The following is a 21,672-nucleotide window of genomic DNA, read 5'->3' as shown; positions in this document are numbered from 1 at the left end:
TTGAAAAACAAGAGATGGTCTCCAATTACCAATGCACTGCTTTTGTTAATGTTATCTATTATCTATTCCAAACAAAGTGTTTGTTTTTAAATTTACATTGTCAATCTCTGCTACAATTATTTCTGTTTGAAATACCAAAGGGCTCCTTAGGCCTCATCTTTGCAGTGAGAACTCAGATAATGAGAACACGAACCTGGCGGTGCGTACAATCAAGCAATAAATGAACCTCAAAAGATTCTGCATTTCAGCTCCAGCAAGCATTCATGCCTATAAAATGGCTAATCTTGCAGGAATTCAAGCACTGTTTTATTCTCATTTTCAACTTAGGATGTATACTGGGACTCAAAACCCAGGCTGCTACTAAAGTTTGAAAGCAGTGAGATTCAGTCAAGGGTTTTAATAAATCTAGCTGCTGGGCTCCCCGGTCAGCCTCTGACAGTGAAAGGGAGGCTGACCACAATGAGGGGAATTGCCAGTGGGAGGCTAACCATGAGACACCCCTGTCACTGGGGAAGACTGGGATTGATTTCAGTGGTGCATTAGAAGAGAAAATGCTCTTCTGCAAACAATGCTGTTCTTTTGAAACAGGCCTCAAAAAGGAATTTCCCCCAGATATTTTTACTGCATTACAGCTTTGAATGAACTACAATGAATTACTCTACACAATTCTTTCTTTTCTTAATAGGTTTTGATATATTCCATGATACTGATAAGAATTTCTGTATGGCAAATCTATGGTATTCTTGTAAAAGTTATCAGTGCTGCACAATGGGCCACGATATTCTGATGGGGAAGGAATACAATGAGTTATAAGAAATGGAGAATTACATCTTTCCTCTAGGTTTATTAGACTATTCTATATGGAGAAGATACAATTCTTGATTAAATTCCATAGAGTGGCTCAAAAACACAAAGAAGACACGACTGTCTACTTAATTCTATACTATTCTTCATTATAAACTGTACCACGTTTTTCTGTGACAGCTTGTACTACACGTTAAAATGGCATTCGGTAAAAAATACTCATATTCATAAGGACAGTCTGCTATGATGTGCATTCATTCCTGCAGCTCACAATATTCATGATCACAAACAATTATGAAGCCAGAGGACTGTGTCCTGGTTCACAAAAATTAAGCCTGGTGTTGGAGCAAAATCTCCATGGCCAACCAGGGAGCTTGAAGCTAATCAGCTTGGCTACTTGCAGCTGCAACAAGAGCAGTTTCATTACACCGATGTATTATGTGATTCACTCCAGGAAACTGCTAGGTTTCCTAGCCTAACAAGGAGTAAAGAACTAGTTTTCTGACTTGCCAAGTCACTACATAGAGTCTAGAAACAGCAGCTGTCACAACTTACTGATGCCCCATTACACATCAAGCTGCATTTGGTTGATTCAATTACTCATCAGAAGGGCAAAGAACTGTCTGGCTGTCCTAGAATTACTTCAAGCAATGCAATGTCAGACACCTATAGAGTACAACTGACCATAATCTTATCAAGTGTAGCTCTCTTCTACCTTAATATAAAATCTCAACAGGGGAAAAAATACTCGGTATAAGATCTCAATGGAAAAAAACAAACAAACAAAAAAAAACCTCAAGTGGTTTGATGAAACCACCTCATAGAACATCACTGTTCAGTAATTAACACAAACCGCAACCCAAATCCAGTGAAAAAGTCAAGGTTTGACAGGATACTGGGAGTGGAAAATCACAACTGTGAAGTGATTTCGGAGGTCTGAAAATGTTGTGTCAGGGTTTAAAAGGGGTCTGTAGGCAGACCTGCTCAAGAATTTCCTCCAGAAGTGGGTGAAGATAGCACTGCACAAAGTAAAATGCTTTGCAAAGAACAAGTGTTCTTTGTGACAGGAAATCTTTGGGTATCTAAGATAAAATTTCTGGTTAAAAAAATAAAAAGATGCCAGATCTCAGTTCAAAGTAGCTAGCAGTGCAGTATTTAGCACATTTGACCTGGGAAAGCAAGGCTTGGATCACTGCCTGGAAAAGACGATCATAACTAAAAGGCCATTATACATTCCATTGCAGGGCTCCCTTCACCTCTGATACCAGTTATTCTGCTTTGTGCGATTAATTAAATGCTTATAAGATCAAGGATTTGTAATCTGATCTATCATATTCCAGATAATAGACTTAATTGCTGAACTATTCTGTCAGTGTCTCTGTCCCAATGAATATTTAATTTGTGTAAAGTGAATGGCTTTAATGGGAGTTATCATCAGCACCAAAGCAAGAAGGGAGGTGGGGATAGAACAGGCTAGATGCAAGTTGAGGCCCCCAGCGAGGACTTGGCAGTGCAGGATTTAAAGTCAGGTCTCCCATTAGCCAAATAAGTTCCCTGGTTTCCAGAAGAAGGAAGGCTTTCAGCCTCTCTCCCTCTCTTCACTTCAAAGAAAAATGCCTCAGGCTTTGCTTTCGAAGAATTCAAAATGGGGAAAAAAAAACAAGTTACAGATTTCTGTGGGTAGAAAAAGAGTTTCTCCCCAGTGACACATATACAGAAGCCAGGAGATGAGGTGGGATGTTATGTGCTCAGCTCCACATGGGTATGCATGCTGACAGATCATCTGGTTCAGGTGTGGATAAGGTCACTTACGCCTTCCACAAAAAAGAAAAAAAAAAAAAAAAAAAAAGAAGTGAGAAGATCCCCTGATGAAACTGTACTGCTGAGAGTGCACATGTATCTTCGCTGCAGCCCCATGGCTAACAGCACATATGGGCATGTAAAAGTTAGGATAACTGCAAGCTGAGACTATATTAACAGTATGCTTCTTTGTCTCCATTAACAAAACAAATGATGAACTGTGCACTGTTGGTGTAAGAAAAATACTCTTGTGTTACCAAAACACCTGTTCTTTCTTTTAAATGCCGTAATCTAAAAGTTAGATTACACACTGCACAGGCCAGCTCATACCTTGCTTATGTACTAGAGGAGCACCTGTCCCTGTTCAGAGCTCTACATGTCACATTAATACAATCCATTAAAAAAAAGACATAAAATATAACAACATAAACCCCAAACACTTCAGAATTAAAGAAAGCAAGAAATAATATTCTGAGAGCTCAGAGAAAACGAGAAATCTGCAGTTATCACAGTTTCCTAAATTGTTTGCTAACTTGGCCCAAACATCTATTGTTCTGCTTTGACCTACAGCACACTGGAGTTCAGAGCATCCGAGAGAAAAAATTCTATCAAAGCTTTTGACTCCACTTTACAGCATGCCATTTCATTCTCTATTAGTAACAATGTATGCCTAGCAAAATTTCAAATAACACATTTAGTGGCAGTCCTACCTGCTCCACCTCATTGGCTGTGTACTGCATCGCTTCATTATGCTGCTCTTCCAACATTTCTAAGTTCAACTCCTCCAAGAATTCATTCCTTTCATCATCCAGCCACCCTTCCTCCAGCTGCAAAGAATACATTAGTACATTATATTATGTCAGCAAGGATGCACGCTAAAATAGGGTAAACCCAAATGGCAATGCTTGACTAGTTCTTTTTATCATAATGATTCACTTCAGAAAGCCAGGCAGTAGGAGTCCGCTTCTCAAAAAAGGAGGAAGAAAAAGAAGGATAAAAAAATGGGACTCTTATGCCTTTTATCCTTTCTTGAAACAGTATGACTGATTTTCTCTCATAATGAAGGAGACTGCACAGCACAGACGTTATTTCTTTTCAAAAGGTATGAAAGGCAGAGCGCATAATCCTGAAGCTGTCATGTTCATTACCGCCAAGAGCCACAGCGCCAAAAGAGTGGCAATGTTACTAATAGGGCCATGAGACAACTGGGCTCTTTCCTTTAACAACCTCTGCCCCAGTGCTGTGCCCTAGTGCTGCATCCTTGATAGATGCCTTGTGTTGCATTTCTACTACAGTTTTCCCATTGATATTCCAGGTAAACAAACAAACAGAGGAAGGTGACAGACAGATGCAGTGACTTGAAGGGCGGTTATTTTTGTTCTTTCAGCTCGCCTGGAAACAAGCCTCAACTGTTTGTTTGTGTTTTTCCCTAAGTGTAAAATAATACTTTGACATTTGGTGTAGATAGTGTTGCAAAAGGACAAGAAGGGACACTGTTTTCTGTCAAGTTAGTATATCCTCTCTCTTCTCCACAACCCTGCATTGGGTTTACGTAGCAAGACCAAACAAGCTTTGGAGCTTTATTGTTCTTGCTTGCCTTTTTTTCCCAGGGAAAGCATGAATACAGTCTTTCTCTACCATAAAGGATGCAATGTAATTTCTCACATTTGATGAAATTGCAGAGATAACCAAATTGGGAGGATGAAAGATGAATCTCACTTGGGTAAATCTGCTGCTTTGATCATGGTAGACCCTGTGCCTAACTTAATGTGAATCCTTATGTTATAGTTTTTAGAATAACAATAATATATGCCTTAGCATACACACGTACTACATACATTCCGCGCACATACACATGTGAATGCACGTGCCTGTGCCATTTGTTTCCATATTAAACAGGTTATGTGCTCCTCTGGTACTCTGCTTCAGAACTTAATTATCCATCAGTATTCACTGCACAAATAAATGGTCAAAGAAGTTTTTTTTCCCTGTTTCTGAATGAATGTGCTCAGCTGTCAGCCTTCAAGAATGCAATACTGCCATTACCATTTTCTATCTAAAAATAAAAGCCTGCTTAATCCTTTTTACCAGAGTCAAAGCAAAACAGCTACCTGATATCAGTTTGTGGACAGCATGATTTCTGACGTACTACGGCTACTTCTTCAGTTTTGCCTAATTATGTTCTCAGAACACAATTTAAACTAAATTAAACTAAGCAACAACAAAAACATCACAAACGAAAACACACTATTTTGTGTGATATGAAAGTAGCATCTACATGGGAAGCTATACTGATATGGATAAGTAATTCCTTATCTTATATTGATATAATTTTTTCATGTTCACCAGTCTAAATAAATACAGACAACTAACTTTCCTTGTGCAAGCATTTTCTCAGTCAGTGGGTTTCTTACCCCTACAGAAAAAAAAAAAAAATCTTAGGGAAAAATCATTAAGAATAATATTGAAAAAGCCTTTCAAAACTTCTGCAACTTCCAATGCATGCTACAATTTTGCAATATAAACTGATGCATAGCTTTTTTTTTTTTTGCTATACTTTTTGTCATCATTTTTATGGGAGCTGTTTAGATTGATGAAAAACATAAAGGAAATAAATGCTGAAATTGTGAATCTTACGTAAGTACTGGATTGAAGTAGAGATTCCAAGCAGCACTGAATTACACTTACTCAATTTAATTTATACAGAGTATGCAGCTAGCGAAACCGAGAAATATCAGATCAATAGCATGAGAGACAAATGGCAACATAACCAACTTTGCTTGAATTGCTGACAGATGGAGAGAACAGTGACAATATAATGTCTCTTTTGTTTTGCAATGGCTTATAAACAGAATATAAAGGGAAGTACAAAAAGTACTTTTCTTCTAGTCTACCTCTCCTTAGTTTGATGATCAACCTAACACCTCCCGCTGCAATGACATAAAACATTCTTGTCACGGCATAATTTTATTTTTAACACCATTGAAATATTCCTAAAAGCTTTTGAAAATGTACTTCCTGAGATATGATTTGTAATGTACAACCATTTTTATTTTTTTTTTTGTGAGCAGGGCCCTTAGAAAACAATTAGACCCAGAGCTCATGAATGGTGTTGTAGTGAAATTCCCATAACTGGCACATAAATGAACAGTTTACAAGTTTACATTCTTGCTTACAAGTGCATGGGATAAAAAGGGGCATCAGCAGTGAAAAACTACAGCTTTGTGTAAGCTCATATAAATGACTGAGATAAGCATGGGAAGTTTATTCCCAGAACAAAAAAGAATCATCAAACAAGTAATGCATAGTTTTCTAGTTCTACTTCATATTTTACTAATATCATATTAGTGCTCTCAGCTTTATTTGTATATCTGCTTACTTTGTCTTCTGGAAAGGAATTGCTTAGCTTTGGGCTAACAAGCCCTGGTAATAACATATTATTTTCTTTGTTGGCTAAAAAGGGGCAAAGTTCTGCAATTATCTTTTTCCTCCTTTTGTCAGGAACCTTGGCATTCCTATTTCTCAGCAGTTCATTACTTATGGTGATAGTGAATGTACAGTATAACCCAGCTCTTGGCTCAGTGCATCTATTTACTCTAACCTGCATCTCTGGTCTTGCTACCAGCAACACAATTTTCTTGCATTCATCGCTGGAGAGCAATGCTACTGCTTCTTCCCGATTCTGGACATCTTGGCCATTAATCTAGAAAACAAATGAAAGTGGCACATTAGTTTCTATTTCCACAAAGCAACACACAATAAAGGGCAAATATCAGCTCATTTGTGGTGAATGTATGGACAATGAAACTTGCACAACGGGCTCGTCTTCAGCCCCTCAGTGGTAAGTGCCTTCACTCAATTATGCGCTTACTGTAAGAGCCATATCGATCGTTGAAGGATGGCGGACATCAGAGGAAGCAGTTATGTTCATAAATGTCCAACCTGCACCCTGGTAACATACATCTAGCAACACAATTAACCAGCCCCTGACAGGTGACGTTCATCTTTCTCCGTTCAGAGTAATGGAAGTGTCACTCTGAGATAATAGTGCTGGTGGAAGCAAGACTGGTAATACCACAGCTGAAATCAGTCACACTGTGTGCTTGTACAGAGCCAATTAGAGAGCTGCAGCATTATCTCTCACCAGGCAATACTTACAGGCCACTGCTTATTGCTGCTCCATTTAATCATTTTATATTTGTGTGGACAGCTTAGTATCCAGAGCCACACAAAACATATGTATCCCCCTTACAAGGGGATAATCAAAATAAAAACAGTTTGTGTTTTTCATGCTATCTCTCTGCTGTTCCGTCACCTCATCGGAACAGCCACATCCATGACTACATCATAACAAACATGTTTTACATTGTCCAAAACCCCTTCTAGGGGGAATCAAATATGAACTGTATTTTCCGTATGTATTTACTTTTGTCCAACCGATATCAGAAGAAGTGGATTATTCTCATTGTGGCAGCAAAAAAACCAAACCAAAACAACCAAACAAAAAACTGGTCTATTTGAAATTGGGTGAAAACAAAACTGGAAGGCAGAACAAACTCAGGATATTCTATGATTAAGGGGAAATAAAACCTTGCCCAATATTTAATCTCTTGCAGGGGTTCAGTTTCAAAGTAGCAGGAACTTTTTGGCTGGAAAGAGCAAGTCCTATTTCTGCATGCATATTTGGCCTGAAAACTCTGACACAAAATCACAGCTTTAATTGAGATTAAAGAAAACCCTGTGTACCCTGGACATCCAACTGGCAATTAATAAATGTCTGAGACACTACACTGGCTTCATGAAGGGATAACTGTGGTCTGTGGGAGACCGGTCAATTATTTGGTGACACAGAGCTGCCCTAACCCAAAAAGCGGCACCACAGCCACACAGAGCCGGGAGCAGATCTCCAGCTTGTCCAAACACCCCAAGCCACAGTGGCTGCTCCAGCAAGTCCTATCATCTGGGCAACTGCCCCTTCTCCCACCCCAGAGACCACAGCCCTGCTGTCCCCACACTAACAGCACATCACTGGGGAATAAGCAGGATGTCAGCCTGTCCCATGGACAGCTCGCCCCTGGAGACACCATTTATTAGCCTGGAGGTTCAAAGCTAAAAGTAGCAGACGTAGGCAAGTCTCACTAGGACTGTCCTCATAAAACCCTTCCCTTGACTTCATAATATTTGATGTGAAATACCCAGACTTTTCTCAGATGCTTAAGAGGGCTGCAAAGGTGACGGGAGAGGTGTGAGGTTTTTGAGAATGAGAAGGGGACAGTTCCAGTCTTGTGAGGAAATCTGCTGTAATTTTCTGAGAAATACACAAAACACTGTCCCCCCACAGCCTTAACCAATGCCATCTGCTGCCCACAGAAAATGCCTCCATGCTCACAGAGTCTTCTTTCTCCCAGCCTCAGTGTAATCCCCTGTAATGGCACTGTCAGCTTCTATTTCTCTGAGTTATCTCATCAATAAGAGTAGATAGAGGGTCAATGTGTTTTCAGATATGAAAGTAAACCCCACATAACTCTCTGGGTGTTAACTTTAATGATCAAACTCATAGCTATATATCAGCACTGACATTAAAGTAATGCTCCAGCCTACAAAAAGACGGCAGAATTACCTATGCTTTCTCTCACCCCTGGACTCTTTACTCACAATTGAAATGAATTTCATTAGGAATTTGAGAATGTTTGCCTGAACTGCTCTTGGCTCTCCACTTCACACAGAAATTTTGGAAAGAAAGGAAAATAGCAGGAAATTAATCTACCCTCTATTTACTTACTTTAAAGTGCATAGAGGAAGAATGAAAGTGGTTTCTTCTTGGTTGAATAAACAAGATTATTTTATTTTTTTAAATGATTTCTGAAAGTTAAAAATACCACTATATTCTGTTTGCTTCCTTCAATGGATATTCTATAGCAAGATGCAGAAGACAGCGCACTGACTTTTCCAGTCCTACTCTCAGTCTGTAACGTGGTCCCACAGCCCCATCACCCCTCGCACCATGGCATTTGTGTCTTCTGGAGGGCAGCATCGTTCACCCTGACAACATTTTCACATCTTCAGCTGCACAGAAAATAAACCAGCAGCCCTGAGTGAGCCCTGGCATTAAAATGAAACTTATTATTTCCTCTCTGAAAGATGGGCCACTTTGGTAAACCAGCTTCTAGATCCTATTGTGCTCAGGAGATTAGCTACAATCCCAAACCTGATACCAGGGTAAGAAATACAGCTACAGGTTTCAGCAAAGAGGTTTCCTGCAGAAATGAGAAGACTGATGGGAAGGAACAGGCTAAGCTTGCGACAACCAGAAAGCACATGTGCAAGTATTAATGAAAAGCCATTACGGAACTGTTTATAGAAAAACAACCTGTCGTTACCAGGAGCTACTTCTGGGACTTCAGTGAAAAACAAAACAAAACAAAACAAACAAACAAACACACACACACACAAAAAAAAGTCAAAATAATAGGGAAATTGACTGGAAACCAGAACTAAAATGATATAATATAGCAGTTTCCAATTTACTGATTTTTGGTATCTGTTTTGTCATTACTTCAAAACATAGTATTCACTGCCAGTTCAGAACACAAACCTACTGCCATTCCAGCTATTTTCCTCTCTGTGCTGTGACATTGCCCTCCCTCCCTCTTCCAGACCTCGCCTACGGGCACTGTGCTTTATTGCACAAACCTATCTGCAGGACAGCTGCAGGGGCAGCTCTCTAAATGAGAAGATCAATAGAAACCAAGGGGGAAGAAAAAAGCCAAGATGGTGGATCAGCCAAGAACTCAGAAAAGCAATGTATTTTTGGTGGAGGAAAGAAAATATTAACAAAAGTCTAGTAAACCCCCTGCTCAAGTACATTCAAGATCATCCTTTATGAACAGCATGTCTTTTGTATGAAAACTCTTGCCATCAATGCTCAGCGTGAGTTAGGCTTACACAAATTTATGCAATCGGTGAATGATCAGCAAGTTTCTGACACCTGTATTTATGTTTGCAGGATCCCTATTTAGAATTTGACATGAACTGAGATGAACACAGAGAAAATGAGATTTGCTAATAAATACGGCAAAGAAAGACACAGGATATAAGGGCATGAGCCAGAACAAGTTTGTCATTCTCATTTTTCAATACGCACGCTGTAGCTCCCAGCTATTGTGTTAAAAAACAGACAGACATGGATTTTCTCATCGATCACAGTAACAAAGAGAACTACCTTCCCTCATTAACAGTCCACAGAGAAGACAGCACTGCACGTTTGTCTGAAGAAAGAGTTTAGGAAAGAGTCTATTGTCACATACTTGCAAAATACGGTCTCCTTCACGGATCCGGCCGTCTCTGGCAGCAATGCTGTTTGGATCAACCTGCATAGGACAATATTCAATAACAGCAGATGAAAATATTTTTACCAGAAACCAATCAGTGTTGCTGAATTTAATGAAGTTCCATTTTTACTCTGTACAGAGGTAATTTAAACCTTCCTTTACAGTACTGTGAACTCAACCATTTTTTAAATAATTGTATAATCTTGTTTCAGATAAAAGCCTAAAGACAGAAGAGGTCAGGAGCATATGATTTTCAGATTAATACTCTTCTATGCCACCTTCAGGCATTAACCTTCAGCTGTCAGAGCACTAAGAATTAACAACAGAGTCCCTGTGCTCTGAAAGTTCACTATGGACTGAGGTGATTCTGCAGCAGCTGATACCTCCATACAAATGGGCCTGTATTTGGGAAAGAAGCAGGCTTATTTTTCTTGCATGAAAATATTTACTGTGAAATGATTGATTCAGTTTTCAATCTGTTATTTCCTCTGGAATTTTGCAGTTCTCAAGGAGACGGAAAAAAAAAAGGGGATCTATTTTGTATAGATCATTCACAGGTTCTGTATAAAGCTTCTGCTCTAAGCTAGTTAATTTTAAGTTTGTTTAACCTAAATAGATGTTTAGGGCTCCATTAACAGTTCATCAAAGTCACTATAGCTCATCTCTGAGCAATGACCTACTGTTCATTGCAGGGCAATACAATCTATCACCTTTCACTTGATGGTTATCTTAAATCATTTATTTTGCTTCATCATGCCATAAGCTTTTTTTTAAGCATTTCAAACCAAGCGTTTGAGTTTAGCATCTGGTTTGCAGGTTACATCCTCTACAGCTGTTAGATATTATTTTCTTCTTGTGAACTGTCATAGAAAAAAAATGATTCCTAAATGTTTAATCAAGTATAAAAGACAATATAATTACATTCACTTTAAAAGGTCTGAGAAATTCCTACCATGCAGGAAAAACACCACATTTCAGATATAATTCTGGATTGTATTAGGAGGTTCCTGCATTTTCTTTCTCCTTACAAGGTCAAATAAACTTTAACAGCCGCACCTATATAACTGTTGAAAGACTTATTCTTGGGTGGTTTTACATTAATTCCTCATTCTAGTTCCAGGGCTGTGCTTTTCAGCTTGACATTGCTGCTGACCTGCAGATGAATGACTTTTTCTTCATCCCTGTTTATTGATGAGTAGGAGAAAACTCTCTATGGATTCACTTTGTCCATGAGCTTCACTCAGAATTTGGTACAACATGTCACAAAAGCGACAAAGTTTATGGGAATTCAGAATTCAAATTATTGGGAATCCAGTTCATCCAGGACAACCACCAGTGAGCTTGGACTCACAAGAGTTCTGCTTTATTCAGGGAAACAACCCTCTTTGAGTCCCAAAGGTGGGACACAAAGGGAATTAACTGGAAGCCTTCTGGACCGACACTGTGAAACACTCACACCTTGTGATATGTGCTGCATGCCATGTTTTACTGGTACATCAGTGAAAACTGAGGGATCCACCCATCTCAATATCCAGTACTCTATCTTTTGTTTGACCATAAATAAATAAATAAATAAATATTAGGAGAGATCAGTCTTTCTGATATATTCCCCTCCCAGGCTACTCCCTTTATCCACCTGTGGCATGTCTGTGATACCACAACTGTACCAAAACCACAAATAATAGAATAAGGACTATCCACTGTTACGATTACTGAGGCTGTGATGGGGGAAATGCAAGCAGGGTGTGCAGCAGGCTTTCACCTTAAAAACTCTGCTTACTTTCCCACATAAGGGCAATTTTCTTTCAAAATTCCATCCGTGCTCAGGCTGCTTTACACTTCCCTAACTATGATGTTTTAGTTAAAAGCATTCAGATTAGAGAAGCGAGCTAGTAATAATTACAGTACTTGGGCAACATAATTTAAACTGATAATCTAAATGAATTGGAAGTGACATGTGCTGGCTGACGGCCGACATTTCCGCAGCCTGGTCTCAGAGCACTTGCTCTCACATTCCCCGATGTGCTCCTCCCACCTCAGCGCCACGTCTTTACCTCGCTGACGTAGATCCCTGTGTCTTCCTCGTCGTCAGTTCTGTAGCAGACAGTCAGCCCCAGCTTCTCCTGGCTGCTAATGCGGCACAGCTCCACCTCCTACAAGAAAGCACATGGCCCCACATGATGGCTTTTGCCAAAGTTGGAAAAAATTACGTGACACGAAGGAGCGCCGAGCCACCAAATCCCTCCTGCCCAGCCATGGAGAAGTGACAGTCCTTCCTCAGTATGGTAAATCTCATGCCTACATGTCAAGATGTATCTGAGAAACTGCAGAAGTTTGTTGCAACTGCCCAGTCTCAAGACACTTTATTTTGTGTGCTTCTTTTAGGGAGAAAAATACTCAGTGAATTAAGGAAATTCCAATATATCACAGGTTCAAGCTATGCAGAAATCATTCAGGAAGATATGTCTCATTGAAAAATATGGATGTGCATTGATTTTGCAGATCTTTTTTGCCTTTGGATAATAGGAGCTGACTTACAGTATATTACATAGTCATTTCAGTCCTACCATGCCAATTATTGACTTATAGGATAGAGGACAGGCTGGCTACATGTCAATTAATCCGTCACACCATCAACACTCCCTTCCAACAGCAATCTAAAACATAAAGCAAAACCACAGCCTTCCATTAATATCATTATTCATTCCCCAGCCAGCTTAGTGCCATACTTTCCTTGCAGAAGTTGTTAGGTAATAGAAGGACGCTTGAAGGAATTTTCTGTGGAGCTGAACAGCCATGGCATCCTCCTTAATTGTGAGATGATGCAGAAAACATATTTTTAGTGCCAGATGTCCCAGCAGTGGCGTCTCATGAAAAGTGCAAGTTTTAGGGCAGATGGTGCAGTGATAACTACTACACACACCCATTTGAGTTAAGCATCTTTAGGGTTTCACAGGGGAATAATTCACAAAAATGCAAAGCTGTACTTGGTTTCAACACTGTGAAGCAAATAATTGCAATAAAGCACGATGAATTCTATAACACAGAATATTAGCTTGGTTGCAAATGGAAAACTTCAGCTGATATGGGTATTTAAAAGGAGTTTGTAGATGACATTTGGAGCTTAACAGCTTCTGCTTCTTATAAGCATAAAAAAGTGGGAAAAAAAAAAGAGAAAGAGCCAAGAGAATCCTTCACAATCCACTTTTCAGACTTGATACAGTGCAGAGTCACACATTCAGCAAGTATCAGGACAACCTCTCGAGCACAAGTCTCTCCCAGGGCACATGGGCACCGCTGTGTCTGTTCTCTCCAGTTCTCCTGCAGCAGCAAACAGAGCCCAGTGCCAGGCTGTGGGGAGGGAAGCTGCATCCCTTGCTGCGTGAAACAGCCATGCACCACAAGCATGTACTTCCCCCTTTGGCTGGTAGGGAAGAGGAAATACTGGAGGAAAGACCAGAAAGTACTGCCACTCAGGTATTGAACTTGTAGGTCAGTGACAGTGACTTGGCTGTGCCACAGGTCCAGTACTTTCCTCAAACTTAGACTTTGGTTCTCTGTCTATGATAAGGAGTTTGTCTCTCCCCATCCTCTGAGATGTCACAGAGATCAACCCACAAATGGGCATGCAGCAGGGAGGGCTTACTACTGTGCTCAATGGACGTGTGGGGACCAAGCATCAAAATGCCAGAACTTACTGAAACCCCCCCCCCGGTCACATACTTAGGTTAGCTACCGAACACTGCACACTTTGCATTTCACAAAGTGCACTGCTGGGCTTGATCCCTTGCTCCCTCACCAATGCACAAATCTACACAGGCTCAGAACCTGCATAAACTATATAAACTTATTGCTGGACTTTGAACATTCAATGTCTTAGTAAGAAAGTGTCAAAAATACCATGAAACTTGTAGTATTCTTTAGCTTTTCATAAGTATGACAGTCACTTTAAATAGCTTATCATGTGGTAAGAAGTGGAATTAGTCACCAGTACATGCTTTATACATGAAAGAAGTTTGAAAGAAGAAACATGGGACCGTATTTTATTAAGGAAGAGAATTACAGTGACCTGATTTTGGCATTGGGAGTGAAAATATGTATACTGAAGGGAGGCCTATTCAAAACCCATAATAATTGATGCCTCCAGAGGGAAAGAACACTTGACTAGAACTGTAATATTAGGGAGGAATTACAGTAACAAAACAGCTTCAATTACAGCAACAAGGTATACTTTTAAGGAATAAAGAAGCTTGCAGTCCCTTAGAGGCCTATAAGGAAGCCTAAATACACCATAAAGGGCTGAGTCTGGGACCTTTAAATCAAGGTAAATGAGGAGCTGTGCACAAGCTGAAATCCATTGACTTTCATTGTCCTGCTGGCACCACCTCCCCTCTCCCCGTGATGAGGCTGGTCAGGGACCCCGAGGACTGCTCTGAGCATAATTTCTTCAGCCAGGAATGGCCTTGATGCTCTTGTGGATGATTTGTCTCAAAATGTTTGGTATTATAAAGTTTTACAAATGTTTCAGGCCACAAATGAGCTGAATCCTTCCAGCACGCACTGGGTCAATGAGCAGAATAATTTAACCATTTAGGGCACGAAAGTGAAGGAAAATGAGGGCAACTCTAGAGGCTCCATCCTGGGAATGCAGGAGGTTTGCTAAAACCTTCTCTGGGAACTGGCTGCTGACAAACACCAGTGACAAATATCCACCGACTGGGATACAGCACGCCTGGCTGTGCACAGTGCTTGCATTGCCACAGTCTTCGTTTCTTTTCCTTGTAACAGACCTCAGAGCTGAGATCTGTACTCAGAAGTCTTGGGACTACTCCTTTCCTAAATGACTGTGCAAGGTGTAGTTTGATGACAGTGTGCATGGCTGTGGCCACTTACAAGCAGTAGATACCCACAGTAGTACTCAGGGACAAAAGCTGATTGCCTGAAAAACATTTCAGATTTTTCAGTCTAGACTCAAGAACACACTCAAGTAATATTTCATTCAGACTAAGGATGAAGTTGGATGAGGTCTCTTGCTTTGCACAAAAGCCATTCCAAATAAGTACGCTTTCTCCACTGCGCATCTGCAGTGTTAACCTCACATCTTTTTATAGCAAACACAACACATTCTGATCCCATTCGGGGCTAAAAACATCTTTTTATAAAACACTAAATCATCTCTAAGATCTAAAGTCCACAAGCTCAGTCTTTAGCTGGTGACTAACATGCACATCTGAAACAACTTCAAGAGAACAGCAGCAACAGAGACACGAGAGAACCTGGACCATCATGGTCAGAATCATTTGACATTTCATTTTGTGACAGATGCTTTTAAATGTTTTTTTTTTTTTTTTTTTTTTTTTTCTCACTACTGGTCTTAAACAAAAGAAACAGTAAGTTTGGCAGCAGTAATGATATTGTAAGGATGTGATCTCCTTTTAAATCCCTTTAGAAACACACACACACATGCATATAGTTGCTTTCTTCTACCTTTTGGGGTTTTGTGTGTGAGCATGTAGGAACTGAACTGTCTTCAGATTTCAGCATTTTAAAAATCTGTGAGAAGTAATATTTGGGGATTCATGAAGTGTGCTGACAGACAGATGGTGGAAGGAGAGGGACTGAGGAGGGCGCTCAGGAGATGACAGCCTCCCCCTCTTTTGGGCACTCTGGGGGCAGCTGCCTCTCAACATGAAGGTATCTGATGCCAAGTGACAGAAAGCAATGCCAAATTGCTAAATCTTTGACTTGCTGCTTCTTTCCTCTGTGTGGGCAGAACTTTGGGCAGTGCTTTGCAATGGTGAAGACAATACTTTTAAGAAAATAATTTATAGCAAAACCCTTTAAAGATAGGCATGGAAACTAAAATAAGAAAGACTAGGATTTAAATTTAGAAGGTAGACCATTTCTTCAGACATGGAAAAGACAGCAAAAGGGTAGAGGTCATGCTCTCGAAGGACTGAAAACTAGTTATGTTGGCTGTTTTCTAAAGCGATGGACTGGTTAGTGGCCGTAACTTCTGGCTCACAGTTAAAGGCCATCTTTTGCTTCAGTCATGGGAAAACCAGTTTACAGGCTGTCAGCCCCAGGAGACATAAGGCCAAACAGGGAGCTGTCACCTCTTTGGAGTGTGAATGCTAGGTTAATACTGTCATTTCTCTCAAGTGGTAGAGAAGTAGGTTATAAATGTCATCCAATGACCTGGTGGCTTCCTACGATTGCTGAAAATGGTTAAGGAACATTAAAGGAGACCTTGGTAAATGTTTGCATCAGTTTGCAGTTACAGTAGGTCTTTCTACTAAAAGCTAGATTACAATGAATAAAGCTGACAGCCTGTTAGAAAGCGGAGCATGAACCCTTCAGTGGCTTTTCTTGAAGAACCCTTTGGAGGTAAAAAGAGCTCTGAACTCCTCACATTTTTCTGCCACACACTGCTAAACAGATTACAGCCTAAAAGGGAGGTTGGTGAAGTTTCTTCTCGCCGCACCCAGAAGATGTTGACGAGTTATCTATCCAATGACCCTATGCTGGAATAATTGCACACATGGAAAGCTTACTTTGCGCCATTTTAACTTGCTGATCCCTCTGACAGTGGCCTCTGGGAGGCCATGCACACCTGTGAATCCTCCCTTGACTTCCTGTCAGGACTGGTTACTCCCTGTTAAACCCATTTATACTGTGGCTGAGCTCTGCTCCTGCCTCACCAGTGCCTGTCAGGCCCTCTCATCACCATTCATCCTGTTCTATCCCATCATGGCACTCCTCTCCACAGACACAACCCTCTGTCCTCACCCTCAAAGCCCTTCTCAGTTCACTCTTTTCCAAAGCGATCCCTCACCTGTATTTGCACAGGCAGCAGCTTCACTCACCCTTTTCTCCCATTCCTCCCAGGCACGTCCAATCTCAGTAAATGCCGATATTCACATAGCCCCTGCATCACCTTATTTTTACGGTCACATTATAAACCATCCTGTTATCACGCCTATAAAAATCTGTAAAGTAATTACTGACTGGTAAGCAAGAAATCCCATCTACTAAAGTGACTGCTTCACTATGTATAAATCACGAATACAGCTCAGCACTGCTGAAATTAGGAGCTGGACTTGATGATCATTGTGGGTCCCTTTTTATCTCTAACTTGGGATGTTCTATGATTCTGTGAAGCAACTTATTATTACTGCCACTTTGTTCTCTTTCCTCTCTCTCAGCCTCCAATCCTTCATATGCCTGTCTTCTTACACTTCTGTGTGCTGCAAAGAAATTTTTGTACAGGTGGGAAATGAGTCAAACAAGAAATTAGACCTTAATATAAATTAGTTACAATGGATGGCAAGCTATCCTTTTTTCATGGCTGGAGCTTCTCAAAACCCAAACAAGTACTTCCAGTGTTTGGAAGCAACTGGGTGGTCTTGAAGCTTGGAATAAACTTGAGATCTGACATGTCCCCCACCAAGAACTGAAGGAGAATGAGTGGATTTGGGGAATCTTTGACACATTTTGTGATAGTATTATTTGTGTTAAATTTGACCTACTGCATCCACAGAATGAGTAAAGACATTGATTGAGTTCTTTACATAGAACTTTACATAGAGCAGTTCTTGGGCTGCTCTAGTGCAAAGGAGGTTTAAGGAGAATAACACTGACTTAACTCTAAAGTATTTAGTGTCCAGTTGGTGGACACTATAATATTGTCTTGTATCATTTTTTGTCCATTTTTCATTTCCATCCACTCATGACTTACTGACTGTGAAATGCATTAAGACCAGTTTACTGTATTTACTGTAGACTATTTTAACTAAGAAGAGTTAATCAATAATTCAACATTATCCTATAGTATTGCAAATGGAAACACTACATTTAGCTACCTCATATCCAAACATGGTGTCCTAGAATGGAAGATTCCAGATACTATGCAGACAAAATAAAACAAACAAACAAAAAAACTTGAAGATCCCCTTTACAATTCTTTGTATAAGGAAACATTCAGACCCATTTCCAGAATTTAAACTCCCCCCCCCCCCGAAAAATCACTGTATGCATTTTAGATTACTGGGCACACATTTGAAATTCTTACCTGGAAGATGATACCTGGAAGATACTGGGGAAGAGAATTTTCCCTACTTTCTCAAATTCACCATCTTTTTGAAAAATATTTAATGGTCTTTCCTTGTAGGATTGTCTTTTCATTGGTTTCCAAAAATTTTCTGCCTCTAAGTCTTAAACAAAAGCTTTGACCAATTAGAAATTCTCACAACATTAGCATTTCCTGATATAAGTTCAAAAATCAATAATGTATGGAACATAGCATTAAATATTAATAAAGTTCAACGACTTAAATATAAATCTTAGAGACTAATTTGGAATCTATTCCCTGTTCATTTGTAACTGCTTTGGTGTGGGCACTTCACATAACTTTTTGTGACTTGTTTTCTTCATCTATGAAAACAGTCTGCAATGCAAACAGCACAAGAATAGCATAACATAAAGAAATAAATTATTATAGAGTGTTTGAGAAGCACTGTAGAAATATTATAAATACTCTATGTCGTTCCATTATTCTCTGGCTGTATAGCAATTGTTGCACGCTACTATAAGGACCAAAAGACTATCAGAATTGCATTAGCTATTGTGTTCCCCTCACCTGTACAGTATAACTGAGTAGTATGCCCCTTGAACGCTGCTAACACCATTAGAGGGGGCAGCATAGAATCAAAATACAACACATCTACCCCCCCGCGAAATGCTTGTGATCATTTCAGTTAATATTTAAGTCCTCGTTACAATGAGGAAATTACCTCACTGACAAGATGTAGTCAAATATGAAATTAATTTTAACCAGTGTTATGCTTTACAGTAATGGAAATATGATATTTTAAAACCTGTTATTCATAATTCAGGGATTGTATTTTTCTGACATGGTAAGTTGGAGGATCCTAAACACCTTCTGTTTATGATACAGTTGAATATTTCACCTCTTAGCATTAACTACCATCTACCCTGTTCCACTGAACTCTACTACCTTTAGTTGAAAAGAATGTCAGTTTTTAATGCTGATTATATGTTCTGTGTAGTCTAGCCTGCAAAACCAAAACACTGTGCTCCTGTGCTCTATTCCTTCTCTCCTTTGAACAACTATTTCTGAATGGGGGGAAAAAAAAAAAAAAAAAAAAAAAAAAGCAAGTTTTGGTATTTACAAGAATGAAATCTCCACGTTTTAAATTAGGAGCCAACTCAACACTACATATATAGCTTTTAGAAAGGGAAGTCACTACAGCCTGTGGGAGGATTCCTACTTCACCAGAAGAAACATAAAAAGCTGTCAGTCTGAAAAAAGTCTTTGTGTGGTGAAACATATGATAGAACTGATACTTTATCCTAAAATGTATGAAAAAGCAGAGTCTTGGCACAAATCTCAATTCAAGCCCACAAAAAAATAACATGTACTAAGGTACATGTACTACTAAGGTAGTAGAATTCAGAGTCAGGCAGTACATGAAGGTCTCTGTGGGGTCAGCAATTTTTCTGTACCGTACAATGATTATTAGTATCTCTTGGATCAAAATAAGATTACAAACTGTTACTAGTTGCTATTATTGCAACATCAGAGAAAAAAAAAATCATAGCCACCCAGAACAATACAGGTATTACCAATTAGTGAATTATTGCCCATCTCTAAATTGCAGTAAGTGGCCACGTGCATATTCTCAAGCAACTCCAGGTGTGAACTGAAACACCTTTATGTTCTATCCTCTTACAGACCATTATCAGGCAGAGCTCCAAAGGGTTTACACAATTTATCTCACAGCTGGCATGACCTAAGAGTTTGCAAATGCTAAATTAACAAGGTTTAGCTGACAGTTTATCTTTTTTCCTCATTTTTTTTTCCATAAGCATCTGTAAAGTGGTATTTTAGTACCAGGCTAGTTATTCTACATTGTACCCCTGATTTCACCTTCAGAAGAAATCAAGGCTTATTGAATGCAATGAGACACAGACACAGACACAGATTTCTAGGTTGGAAGAGACCTCAAGATCATCGAGTCCAACCTCCGATCTAACACTAAGTACTCCACTAAACCATATCGCTAAGCTCTACATCTAAACGTCTTTTAAAGACCTCCAGGGATGGTGACTCCACCACCTCCCTGGGCAGCCCGTTCCAATGCTTAATAACCCTTTCGGTAAAGAAGTACTTCCTAACATCCAACCTAAAACTCCCCTGTCGCAACTTTCGCCCATTCCCCCTCGTCCTGCCACCAGGCACGTGGGAGAACAGACCAACCCCCACCTCGCTACAGCCTCCTTTAAGGTAACTGTAGAGAGCGATAAGGTCACCCCTGAGCCTCCTCTTCTCCAGGCTGAACAAGCCCAGCTCCCTCAGCCGCTCCTCGTAAGACTTGTTCTCCAGACCCCTCACCAGCTTCGTCGCCCTTCTCTGGACTCGCTCGAGCACGTCCATGTCCTTCCTGTAGCGAGGGGCCCAAAACTGAACACAGTACTCAAGGTGCGGCCTCACCAGAGCCGAGTACAGGGGCACAATCACTTCCCTAGACCTGCTGGCCACACTGCTTCTTATACAGGCCAGGATGCTGTTGGCCTTCTTGGCCACCTGAGCACACTGCTGGCTCATATTCAGCTGACTATCAACCAATACTCCCAGGTCCTTCTCGGCCAGGCAGCTTTCCAGCCACTCATCTCCCAGCCTGTAGCTCTGCTTGGGGTTGTTGCGCCCCAGGTGCAGGACCCGGCACTTGGCCTTGTTGAACTTCATACAGTTGACCTCAGCCCATCGCTCCAGCCTATCCAGATCCTCCTGCAGAGCCTTCCTGCCCTCGAGCAGATCGACACACGCACTTAGCTTGGTGTCATCTGCAAACTTACTGAGGGTGCACTGGACGCCCTCATCCAGATCATCGATAAAGGTACGCCCATCGATAAATGAGTACGCCCAATATCTGATAAGTGAAGGAGGGTAATATTTTCCATAAATTTTAAGAACAAAAACAATGTAATAGAGCAAAATAAGAAAATACTTAGCTCTATCTCTGCTTTTCCTTTTCATCTGTAGTAATATCCAAGTAACTGTTTTAATGTTCATTTTGTTAATAGCATAATTAACAGAATGATTAACCGAGTGAATGAAGCAGAAAAGGCCAAGAGAAAGTACTTACAGAACAGATCAATGAAGAATTAACTGAGAAAGTACATTAAGGTCTGACTTATTTTAATAAATTGTTTGTACTTTAAAAAAAATCTTCATTCATCTGAACTAGTGTCATTCTTCTGAAGCATCAAACAGAAGTCCAAAGGGACTACGGACACCTTAAAATTAAAGTTCATTCTTCAGTATCTTCCTGTGCTGACATCTTTATGGGTGAGATCAACATCCAGTTTATACGCATAGTTGAATTGTGGCTGCTCTTTACACTTTCAGTCAGGGTTACTATAAGAAGGTCGTCCTAGCAAAGTCAGATTGATTTTATCAGCTTCTTTCTAGTTGTTTCCGTAAACTGTGGAAACCAAGAAAAGCCTGCTCCTAGTCTCATTATTTTGTTTAATAATCCCATTTTAGCAGTTCGTATTTCATTCCTAGGAATGATGGTGAGCACCCAGACATTTATCAGGCAGAGCTCAAAATGGCAGAGCATCCTAGCACTCTATCACCAATCATATTCACTTTCTTGGTTTTATTCTCCATGTAGCTAGAAGGATACACCTTATCCAGACTGCCAAATCACCC

At 40.1% G+C, this 21,672-nt stretch overlaps 1 protein-coding gene across 1 annotated transcript in view; it reads right to left on the bottom strand.

The window, feature by feature from the left end:
• The window catches only part of PDZRN4 (PDZ domain containing ring finger 4), a 244,634-nt gene that overhangs the window by 5,747 nt on the left and 217,215 nt on the right, over positions 1-21,672 (bottom strand). Inside the window, exons 6-9 of the mRNA XM_035544184.2 lie at positions 11,990-12,088; positions 9,912-9,974; positions 6,206-6,307; positions 3,315-3,431 (exon numbers count right to left, since the gene is read on the bottom strand). Of these exons, the coding sequence (XP_035400077.1) occupies positions 3,315-3,431; positions 6,206-6,307; positions 9,912-9,974; positions 11,990-12,088 (381 nt within the window). The remainder of the gene's footprint in view (positions 1-3,314; positions 3,432-6,205; positions 6,308-9,911; positions 9,975-11,989; positions 12,089-21,672) is intronic.

The sequence above is a fragment of the Cygnus atratus genome, chromosome 1, assembly GCF_013377495.2.
Source record: "Cygnus atratus isolate AKBS03 ecotype Queensland, Australia chromosome 1, CAtr_DNAZoo_HiC_assembly, whole genome shotgun sequence".
Taxonomy (NCBI): Eukaryota; Metazoa; Chordata; class Aves; order Anseriformes; family Anatidae; genus Cygnus; species Cygnus atratus.
The sequence above is the reverse complement of the archived record's forward strand: the minus strand, read 5'-3'. Positions and strand labels throughout refer to the sequence as shown.